Below are 12474 nucleotides of genomic sequence, written 5' to 3'. Positions count from 1 at the left end.
TTTTTTGTAAATATAATTTTTATTATTTTTGGAATAAGTATTATCAAACGTAGAAATTTAACATGGAGACACGCAGGTCTCTAGCTCACATATGTATACATGGGCACGCAGGCCCGTTTATCGTCTGTTCTTAATTTTGGCTCGCAGGCCTCAAGTGATCTCCATAAGTAAAATGTTAATAGAGAGACAGACCGATCTCAGTAGGATGCTATTATATTCGACATATCTAGACGTTTCAGGTCTCTGGAACGGCAGCTCATAGGAAAACCTTTACTACCCCTGGTTTGGTTAACACTCTGTTTCATGATGTTTGTGGAACAGCTATTTTCGCGCGGCTTGGCCGTGCCTGTCCCAGTCCCATCTGTGCTCTCTCGGAGTGTCTGGTTAGAGGTGTCGGTTAGCGTCAGCCTGCCTATGGCAACCGTTACCTGTGCTAGCTTCTAGGTCGGTCCGCTACTCCCGTCAGGCCTGTCTGTTATTTCCAGGTCGTGGACTTGGTCCTTCTTGGTCGGGGTGAGTGGGAGAGGTCGAGGATAGAGGGTTAGGGTCATGGAATTAGGGGGGGGGGGGTGTCGGGTGCGTCTGTAGTCCCTTATGGTTCGTTTCTGTCTATCAGTCTCAAGCGGTCCATAAAGTCTGGTTTCGAGGTCTGTAATATCCAGTGTGTCCATGTGTTAAAGTATGTCTGTTGTGTGTTTGCTGCTGTGTGTTGGAATTCCTCTAGGATTCGGAGGTCTTCCATGTGGGCGAACCAGGTGGTCAGTGGTGGGGTTGTGGTTTGTTTCCAATATTTGGGGATAATGGATTTGGCCGTGTTCAGTATTCGTATGGACAGTGATTTTTTGTATGCGGATCTTGGTATCTTAGTATGGTGCAGGAGCATTTCTGCAGGTTTAAGGGGGGGTGGGTCATCTGAGAACAGTTGCAGCATTTTGTGGATTCCCTGCCAGAACGGGATGATTCCCTTGCATTCCCACCAAATGTGCATGTGTGTGCCCCTTGCCTCTTCACATCTCCAGCATTGTGGAGAGTGTGTCGGGGAGATCGCGTGTAGAGTCGTTGGCGTGCGGTACCAGTGTGTCATGATTTTGTATGCCGTGTCCTCCCTTTACCCATTTTAATTAAAAAAAAATTAACCCCTTCCCTGCCAATTGATCACTGACTACAGTGATCAATTGGCAGGGATTACATTTTAATATGATCTGATTTTTTTTTTAACCCCTGAGGGTTAATTCTTTTTTTTTAACCCTCAGGGGTTAAATTTATTGTATTAATTAATTTAAATATTTTTAAATTATAAATTTAGCTAGCTGGGGAGGGTGGAAGTTAGTGGGGAATTGGGGGATTTAGTGTTAGGCTAACTAGGGGTTAACATTAAAAAAAGTTTTAATATAAGCTTTAAAAAGTTAAAAAATTAAGTTAAAAAAAGTTTTAATAACGTTTAAGTAAAAAATTAAAAAAATAAACCCTTTAACAGTCCAAATAAAAATTAACCCCTTCCCTGCCAGTCGATCACTGCCTACAGTGATCAAAATACAGATCACAGTATTATACTGTGATCTAATTTTTTTTAACCCCTGACGATTAACTTTTATTTATTTTTTAACCCTCAGGGGTTAAATTTATTTATTTAACTAATTTAAATATTGTATAATTAAATACTTTGCTAGCTGGGGTGGGTGGGAGTTATGGGAAAATGGGGAACTTACTGTTAGTGCTGCTTACTGCTAGTTAGGGGTTAACGGTAAAAAAAAATGCTTAGAAAAATGTTAAATCTGTAAAAAAAAAAGTTTTACGAAAGTTTAAGAAACTTTTAAAAAAATTAATAAGCATAACAAAAGTTTAAAAAATAGTTTTAAAAAGTAAAAAAGTTTTCAAAAGTTAAAAAATACATTTAATAACGCTCATTACCACTACACCTGGTACAAGCTAGCGGAAAAATGATCCCACGCTAAGGTTCAAAATATGCCTTTTGAAATACCCTGGGATGTCTTCTTTAAGAAATGGTATGGCTTTATGGGGTATTTGGATTATATAGCCTGGTAAAATACTCTAAAATGGGACATGGGCACAGCGTAAAAATTTAAAGTTTGAAAAAAAATGGAATGGCTGTGTCCCAAATGTGCCCCTCCGATGTCCACATTTACCTGGCAAAGGTACATACGGGGGTATTTTTGTACTCAGCCGACATAGCTGAGCAACATATAAAGTATTATAGAGTGGTGGTACACATAAGGTTTGCAAAATATACTGTGCAAACTCACTTTGTGTGTCAAAAAGGCAGAAAAAACGCTTATTACCACTACACCTGGTACAAGCTAGCGGAAAAATTATCCCACGCTAAGGTTCAAAATATGTCTTTTGAAATACCCTGGGATGTCTTCTTTAAGAAATAATATGGCTCTATGGGGTATTTGGATTATATAGCCTGGTAAAATACTCTAAAATGGGACATGGGCACAGCGTAAAAATTTAAAGTTTGAAAAAAAATGGAATGGCTGTGTCCCAAATGTGCCCCTCCGATGTCCACATTTACCTGGCAAAGGTACATACGGGGGTATTTTTGTACTCAGCCGACATAGCTGAGCAACATATAAAGTATTATAGAGTGGTGGTACACATAAGGTTTGCAAAATATACTGTGCAAACTCACTTTGTGTGTCAAAAAGGCAGAAAAAACGCTTATTACCACTACACCTGGTACAAGTTAGCGGAAAAATGATCCCATGCTAAGGTTCAAAATATGCCTTTTGAAATACCCTGGGGTGTCTACTTTAAGAAATGGTAGGCCTTTGTAGGGTAGTTTGAATTTAAAACCTGCAAAGATGCTTGGAAATTGCACATAGGCCCAGCGTCAAAATCCAAAGTTCTGTAAAAACTGATATGGCTTGGTCTCCAATATGGCACTGTAGCTCCACAAAATAGTGCCAAAGACATTCATTGGGGATGTCTTTTTACTCAGAAGACTTAGCTGAGCATAATTTGGAGGTTTTGAACTTAGTGGCACATATGAAATATAAAAAATGCCCAGCAAAAATGCAATCCGTATGTAAAAAATGCACAAAATTATTTTTTACCACATACTTTGGCATGTAATGGTAAAAAATGGGGGCATGTTAAGGCACAATATGCACCTTATGAGATACCCTGGAGTGTCTACTTTTACAAATGGTAGGCCTTTGTGGGTTTTTTTTGAACAGTCAAACTGTTATAATACCCCAAATGGAAGCATAGGCTCATTAAATCCGTCTCTCAAAATTCTACTGTGAATACTGAAAAGGACAGGTCTCCTATATGGCACTGTAGCTTCACAAAATAGTGCCAAAGACATACAATGGGGGTACTGTTGTACTCAGCAGAAGTAACTGAACACATAATAAAACTTTGTACAGGAATAGCACACACCAACTTTACAAAATACACATGAGAAGTTCTTTGTTATAAGTTTGTGTGCGAAAACCCCCAAAAAACCCAATTTTACTCCAATATTTAGCAGAGGTTGCCGGTAAAATGGCTACGTAGAAAGTGTCAAAACAACCTTAGGTAAATAGCCTGTGGTGTCTACTATATATAAATACATACTTTTGTGTGGCAATTTTGTTTTCTTTTATGGCTATTAAGCTTACAAGACAAACATACCAAATTCTAAAATCGCTCCACATTAAAAGTTTATTTTACTCCTTGTGCTTTGTGACCTGTAATTACCCAAAAAAACTTAAAATCCCAGACACATTATATATTCTGTAAATCAGAACAACTAAATTAATTTATTTTTAATTACTTTCCTTAACCTGCACTAATTGTGCACACATTATTATTGCAAAAACTGTTAAAAAAAAATCAAGATTTTTCATTTTTTTTGCATTTTTCTGTGTTTTTTAATAATAAATAAGCATTTATGTAAATATATGTTACATCAAATTAAAGCCCTTTCTGTCCTTTAAAAAACGGTATATAATATGCGTCGGTCCAATAAATTAGTAAAATGCAAATTGCAGTTGAACGCAAACAGCAAAAAATGCAAAAAATGCTTGTGTCATTAAGTGAAAGACAAGCTTCTGAAGCTCTGTCCTTAAGGGGTTAAGCAGATGAACTAGAAAAAAACTGCAAACAGTTATTTTTCAAACGTAGACTTTTTGGCCTAAAATGTACAATTCGCTTTTGCATTTCTCATTTAATAAATAAAGAATTATGCAGTTTATAAATATTTGTCCATTGTGTATTTAAAAAGACACACTGCTATAATGCTGTGAGGTCCTTACCCATAACAACGTACCAGTGGCAGCTGTAAAGTACAGGTAGATTTCCTGAGGAGTAAGTGCTCTTTCCCATATGATGAATTCATCAAAGGCTCCATTCACATACTGCTTGGAAGAATCTCCACTTGTTCCAAGAACTAAACTTTCTTTCATATCTCCATAACTGAGAGATACCTGGCCCGTGGAATCATTTGCATTGAAAGTTCCATTCATATATATTTTTAAACCTTCTTTTGATGTCCAGGTGAAGAGGATGTGTGTCCAATATGGTCCTTGGGTTTAAAGAAGAAAATATTCAAAATCAGAATAGTCTAAACTTAGAATGGAGTTAGAGGTGTTAGCTGGAAGTGATGTGTTTTGTGTTTTCAAGTTGTTAGTTGTCAAGTAGGAAGCCTCTAAACTCTAAGAGGTCTCTTGAGAGGGATCTGTAATTCTCCTCGCAAATTTTCCTCTTTATTGTTTGTAACCAAAAAAGTCCACATTTCAGTTAATAATCAAAACTTTAATCAGGAAATAATATATAGTGGGGTATAATATATAGAAGGGTAAAAAAAGCTGAACTGGAAATATTTCTAAGACATATATGCTTCCATTTTGACATTAACTTTCAATTCACTTTTAATTTTCACTTTAGCGAATAACCCTGTAAATCTTTTTTTTTAGGAATAAACATGAATTACACGACAGATTAATTCACCTAGCCCTTCACTCAACTGGTTATATGCACACACCCTCTTTGGATGCAGTAGGTACTGATATATCAGCTCTCTTTTGTCACTGCCTTCCCATTCCTTCCTTTATTTTAAATTAGAGATAGTGTCTATGGCAGTGTTATTCAGCTGTTATTCATACTGCAATCCCCAAAGCCTAGTTTATAGACTGAATAATGATTTTGTTTTAATTTAATTATATGATATTAACCAGATTTGTTTTTCTTTCTTTAATGTTGAAAGTTCTCTAAGATTTGTCTCTCTAAGAAATGTCAGAGATAAACAAGTTGCCATATCAACATCTTCAGTAAACACAAATCTCTCTCAAAAAAAAAAAAACAAGGACGAAAATGATAAGTTGAAGAGAATACAAAAAAAATTAACTCTGGCTGTGGCGCTCAGAGGGTAAAATGTTTTTTGTTTTTTTTGTTTTTTTCTGACTGATAAAACCATGATTACCAAATATCTGAAAAAATAGCCTAAACTGCTAACAAGTTTCTTAGTTCCAAAATCTCTAGAGAACTGTAATTTCAAAAAAGAAAAATGCTGTTTTATCTCCAAACACAGAAATTAAATGTGCTTTGAAGTGTGTTCAGTTAAGTGGAGCAATCTTTGACTTTTGCTGTCTTTCTTAGTAAATTTCAAATCCAAAGAACCTCAACTCCCTTCAACCTTTTTATCTTACTGAGCAGTAACATCATATAATTTGCAAAAGGACTGTCCGGTCTTGGCTCCCTAGATGTACATGGAAAACAGTTCTCACACTCTTCTGCGAGAGAGAATTGTGGGCATATTAACTTCTCAGTCAAGTTTGGACATTCAAACAGTACAATGTTCCATCTCTTCATTTAGGAGACATACTCATGGGCTGCCATTGTATATGAAAAGAAGAAGCAATATCACCTTTCCTCCTCCACCCCTTCCCCTCCTCCCACCCTCCTACCATACACTCCTGAATTTGCTGTTGCTTTTATTTAAAAGCTGGCTAAGAGTGACAGTGCCTTGGCACATTATTGCTTGCCCACCTCAGAGACATTTTTGTTTGCGGACACCATTGGACATACTCTTTCTTTTGTCTCAGCAAGAACGTGAACACTGGTTTCAAATTCCACTACCACCAATATTACATCTCTATACTTTGTGTACATGTCTACATAGGATGTTGAGTACTTGTTTTCTGCAAGCATGAACCTTCATGTTCTGATAAATAGCAATGGTTGCAAATGTGATCAGATTTAAAAAAATAAGCATTCAAAAGCTTTCATCCATAATTTACAAGAAAAAAATAATAATAATTACATTATCACACAAAAAAATCAACATAAGAAGCATGAAAAAAATCAGTGATATGTTTGTTATAATGAAATACAGAAAAAAAACATGAAAAACAAAAAAAACCATTGTATTTTTAAGATTTAATAAAAAATTGTATTTCCCTAATGTCTTGTAAGCTAAATAAGCAATATATATTTTATTACTACCTCTCTTCTTGTGGGATTCACAACTGACCTTCCAACCTCATACAGTTTACATGCTACCAAAAGGGAGAGCTGACAGGTTTGTGCAGTATTTCTTGCCTTGTCTAGCTCATATCAGCCAGTAGAAGCAAAGAATGCTTGACGAAAAAAAGAATCCATCCTCAACATGAAGCAACATAATTTAATCACAAAGAAAATAACTCATATTTTAACTCCTTCCACATGTTACACAGATTATAAACTACTTGTGTCTTTGAGTTTAGGATAGTATGGGATAGACAAGGTTCTTAGAGGTTAGGAGTGTAAGATCTACACCTGGCAAATTGAATTATTGCACATAGCTATCATTCCATGAAAATATTCACCTGTCTACACCCATCCAGCATTATCTTATTTTGGTTTTGGTCCCTCATATACCGACAGCGCCATATCCACTTCTGTCCATTATAAACAATCTGCATTCATCCTATCTCACCAAACTGCCTGATTCCATTTGTACAACCTGAATCCTAACCTGTCCCCCCTTTATGTCTTCATCAAAGATAGTAATAATATGTGATAAGACTTTCCAAGTTCTCTAAGATTTTGGACGTATTTGGGCTTAATCTTACTGTTCACAATCACCCAACATTTTCGCGATAAGTTAATAATATACATTGGTATTTAAATAAAGAGATGGATGGTACGGATATTGGTGGGTAATTTTTGGTTTAATATAAAAAGTAATGGTTAGCCTAAGTTCCACCATTACAATGCTGCATCAACATAACTCCTAACATTATAATCCTCATCATAATTCACCAGACAAATTATAACTTAGTATAGGCATGTGTGCAAATATTTTTCAATATTTAGCAAAGCTACACTGATTTAAAGATGGAAATCACTCCAGATTGTTATGATAACTATTACTTTCTTTTGTGTTTTTCTATCTAATTCTATCAATGCTATTAACAATACAATACAGCAGCAATTTAGATACCTGGTGGGCTAATGCTTGCCTTCCACAGCTTTGGGTTTTCTCGTGTATAGAGTCCCACATAACCTTCATTTTTGTCTGTGTAAACTTCAAAGCCACTAGATGTTACTTTATTCCCAGATGCTAGGGTTTGCCGTGGTGTCTGTTCTCTGTTTTGAGACTGATCTTGCTGGTTATGGGTAGTATATATTTCCTGCTCCCTCTTATCTTGTTGGCTCTGGATCTTCCAGAAAAATGAAAATGATACACCTAATGTTGAGAAAAAAAAAACCATATTGGAATATATTACCTAACAAACACATGAATTATTCAAAGAAATAGCTAGATTATGTTCCTATAGTAGTGTACAAGTTAGTAAGCAGAATGGGATAGTTAATCTTAAAGCTAGCATTGAAACCTTGCTCAACTTATATTTAGTGCATTGCTTAAATATTTTTCCTCCTCCTCTCACCCCCCTCTGAATGTTTCTAATGTTTCTACATTTTTTAGCTTTACAACCTGGACTTAACATGGATTTTATTAGAGTTGTTACCATTTGTTGTGCACAGTATACAAAATAATTTGAAGGTATTGTTACATATGTTAATTAAATAAAACAAAGATGATAAACAGACATTGTTAGTTTCAAAAATGTTTATCACTGAGTCAGTGGTGGCAACAACAGGGCAATTGCCCTCCCGAGATTCTCCTCTGCCGGCTAATGCAGGGCTGGCATTGTCCAAGCGCCAGCCCTGCAATGTGCATGCGGACCGGGGAGGAAGATCAGAGATCTCCCGCCCCGATCTGCAGGCACATTGCTGGCAGCCGGCAGGGGAGGGAGAGAGGACCTTGGAGCTTAGCCCGCAGCTCCTCCGGGTCCTACAGTCGCGAGCATGGAGCATTGCTGCGGTTACCATGGCAACACTCCGGATCTCGCGAGAGTGAACTCTAGCCCTGGAGCTTCGGGCAAAAGTTCACTCTTACCACTGGGACCACCAGGGATTCCCCGAGGACCACCAGGGATGGAGAAATGTCCCCCCTCCTCCCTCAGTAAAGGTATTAACGGAGGGGGAACATAAATGTATTAATTTTATTAAATATAAAAAATAAAAACATTATTCAAAAGCCTCCCTAACCTCCTTCCCCCCCATACACACACTGCCCCACAAACACTGCCCCCCGATACACACACTTCCTCACACACACTGCCCACCCATAGACACATTGCCCCCCACACACACACACTGCACACCCATATACACATTGCCCCCCACACACATTCACTGCACACCCATACACACATTGCCCCACACACACACGGCCCCCCCCAAACACACATTTCCCCACAGACACATACAGTGCCCCACACACACTGCTGCCCCCCATATACACATTGCCCCACACACACATGACCCCCCCACACACACTGCCCTACACATACATATAGTGCCCCCCCCATACACACACTGCCCCACACATACATACAGTGCTCCCCATACACACATTGACCCCCATACACACACTGCCACACATACATACAGTGCCCCCCATACACACATGGCCCCACATACACATACAGTGCCCCCCCTGTTCTTAAACGGTTTGACTACTTGCTCTGGGATGGGATCCTGGCACTACTGGCACCATAACTACTACACTGAGCTGTACGGTTTGACTACTTACTCTGGAATGGGATCCTGGCACTACTGGCACCATAACTACTACACTGAGCTGTAGTGGTTATTGTGCCTGGATTATTTCTTGCCCCTACCAAGGCTCTGGATCCGCCACTGCACTGAGTTAGTACTTGGTAGAACCATTCTAGACTGCGACTGTATCCACAGGGCATTTTGAGTTGTTGTTTTTTTTTTAACTTTGCACATCTAAGTACAGAAAAAATGTATCAAGCCCTGTCAAGTTGGATGGAGACAATAGGTGGACAGAATTATCAAGTCTTTCTCCAAAGGTTCTGTTTGTTAATTATATTGAGGTACAGGCATTGAATGGATAAAGCATTCAAGCCCTTAGTTATATTTTGCTCTCATCAGCCCAGAGAAACTATTCCACATGTCTGTTATGTCTCTTGCATGTATTTATGGAGACAAAATTATTTACATTTATTTTCAATGAACACTATTTCTTTGTTTATCGTGCTGGGTTAAGTTTCATATTTTAGATATTTTAGTATAAGCCAGCCTCAATTTATACTTCCTCAGAATTTTATCCCTGACTTGTTTGATAGCTCTTTGTTCTTCATAATGCTAATTATAGAGAAAAAAATGTTAGGAAGCATGTTAACACAATTGGTTCTTCTTTCTATTATTAAGTAGGTTTATTGCAAAACAGGACTAGTTGCACAAGCAACAAATATACGTTTATAAATTTGATTAACTTTTGTGGCACAATAAAAATATATTGCACTTTTAAACTGTGTTGTGTAAAAATACCAACACAATCCATTCTAATTTCATGCTGTAACACTACAAAGTACAAAACATCCAATGAGGTGAATATTATTGCAGCACCTTGTATAATAAACTGGTTAACAGATACCATCTTTAGGAAAACAAAATATTTTGTTTTAAACACAATATTCTGATGCTTCATTTACAAGCACTGACTTATTTGCTTTTGAAGTGCAGATGAATTCAAGGTTTATACATTATTTATACCCAACAAGTATTTTACAATACTGTTCTTTATTTACTTTATCACAAAACCCTCACAAGATTGGCATTTACTGCCATTTTAAAATGCTATTGCAAATCGAGGAGTCAGAAGAGGACACACAAGAGAGACCTATAACAATGTGTTTAGGAGAATTAAGACTATAGCGAGTAAGACAATAACATTCATGCATTATTCAAAGGGTTTACATAGCCAGTCTGACATTCATGAATAAACATATCCCAATCGTTGTGCAAGCTAATTAACAAGAGTGGAATGTCACAAAGAGAAACTTAAAGAATTCATTACAAATCAAATGTGTCAAAATAAGTGGCAACATATGTTTTCAGTGCCATGTATGTGTGTGGTACTCTCTAATGTTATAGGCACATGACACGGAGATTGAAGACAAGCAAACTGTAGAGATGTCTTAAAGCCACTTTTTCTGTTCATACTAATAAATCATATAAACAAATAGTCCAACTCATCAAGAATGTTCCTAACACTTACCTTCAGGGCCACATATACTTGGATTACTGATACAAGAGTTTTTGGAACTTCCAAAATGAAGAAAAGTGTCTCCCCTGTGTTCATTCAGGAATATACCCTGGCTGACTGTCCCTTCCACAATATCTGAAGAGAGATCAAAACAGAATGTTTTAGGACATTCTTAAGCAGCTGCAAAAACAATTATGTCTATAAACAAAGAGTTTGATTTTTGTTTAAAATACACAATACTTGAGCAGTCTGGAATTTAAATGCTTTGCTCTAATAGGCTTGTGATAAGAGTTTGTGATACCCAATAACTAGTTAGAGTTATTATTATTATAATTTTTATTATGATATTTATAGAGCGCTGTCAAATTCCGCAGCGCTTTACAATGGGTGGACGAACAGACATGTAGTTGTAACCAGACAAGTTGGACACACAGGAACAAAGGGGTTGAGGGCCCTGCTCAATGAGCTTACATGCTAGAGGGAGTGGGGTAAAATGACACAAAAGGTAAGGATAGTATTAGACTAGTGACGGTTGCAGAAGAGGAATCAGTTGGGAGCTATTAACAGTTTAATTGATACGCTTTTATGAAGAAGTGGGTTTTTAACGATTTTTTGAAGGAGTGGAGACTAGGTGAGCATCTAATGGAGGAGGGAAGCGAGTTCCACAGGAACGGTGCAGCCCTCGAGAAATCTTGAACGCGAGCATCAGAGGTGGGAGTACGGACAGAAGATAGACGTAAGTCTTCAGCAGATCGTAAGGGCCTAGACGGGACATACTTGTGTATAAGGTAGGAAAGATAGGTGGGAGCAGCATTATGTAGAGATTTGAAAGCAAGAACCACAATTTTAAATTGAGCTCTATATTTTATAGAAGGCCAATGTAGGGACTGACAGAAGGGTGAGGCATGGGAGGTGCGGGCGGACAGGAAGATGAGCCTCGCCGCCGCATTCACTATGGACTGTAACGGCGCAAGTTGGGAACACGTAAGACCACTGAGAAGCAGATTACAGTAGTCAAGGCGAGAAAGGACAGTGGAATGGACCAACACCTTAGTCGCATCTGGCGTTAAGTAGGGGCGGATGCGCGCAATGTATTTGAGATGGAAATGACAGGATTTGGCGATAGATTGAACATGAATTATTCATGATGTAATAAGGTTTTACTATATAATACTGAGATGCTGGGAAATCACAAGTGTGAAAGTTGCATGTTAGTGTCACGACTACTAGTGTGGTCCAGCACGCAGAAACTATGTAAACATATACGTAGACAAGAAAAGGAAAATAAAAGGGTAGAGCGTAAACTGGACCTTAGAATGGCCGGACTAATACGCTAGAGACAGAGAATGGTCAAAGGGAAAGCCGAGGTCAAGGAAGCCAGAAAATACACAATACCGTTTACACAAGCCAAGTCAGGGAAACCAGAATTCAGAATAACCAGGGAAAAGCCAAGATCAGGATACCAGGAAATCAGATTCACAAATATAAAGCACTCTCAGGAAACCAGGAACAGGAAACCACGACAGGGCAAGGTACTGGAGTGAACTGGGGATTTAAATATCCCTCTCAAAGGTCTGATTGGTCAGAGGGCGACCTCTGACCCCAGAACGTGCGTGCGCGTCGACGTTGTGACGTCACGCGCACGTCCGTATAAACTTCGGGGGCGGAGCTGAGTTTAGGCGCAACCACGCGGTCAGCGCCATTTTGGATCCGAGCGCGACGGTCGGAGGATGCGGAGAAGCGGCTGTCGGCTCGCCGGTGAGCAGGTAAGCTTGTGCCGTCGGCTAGACTGTGCCGGTCGGGCACAGCTTTGCCACGCGGCGAGCCAGCAACCGCAACAGTTAGATGTACAAGTAATACGTATGTATCATTATCTTAGTATTTTAGATACTTACAATAAATAT

General features: G+C 38.4%; 1 protein-coding gene across 1 annotated transcript in view; it reads right to left on the bottom strand.

Moving 5' to 3' along the window:
- The window catches only part of ADGRD1 (adhesion G protein-coupled receptor D1), a 612495-nt gene that overhangs the window by 554286 nt on the left and 45735 nt on the right, over window positions 1-12474 (bottom strand). The window contains exons 5-7 of the mRNA XM_063457024.1: window positions 10583-10705; window positions 7430-7675; window positions 4277-4531 (exon numbers count right to left, since the gene is read on the bottom strand). Coding sequence (XP_063313094.1) covers window positions 4277-4531; window positions 7430-7675; window positions 10583-10705 — 624 coding nt within the window. The remainder of the gene's footprint in view (window positions 1-4276; window positions 4532-7429; window positions 7676-10582; window positions 10706-12474) is intronic.

The sequence above is a fragment of the Pelobates fuscus genome, chromosome 5 (assembly GCF_036172605.1).
Source record: "Pelobates fuscus isolate aPelFus1 chromosome 5, aPelFus1.pri, whole genome shotgun sequence".
NCBI classification, from domain to species: Eukaryota; Metazoa; Chordata; class Amphibia; order Anura; family Pelobatidae; genus Pelobates; species Pelobates fuscus.
Note: the sequence above shows the minus strand (reverse complement) of the source record. Positions and strands in the feature narration are given on the sequence as shown.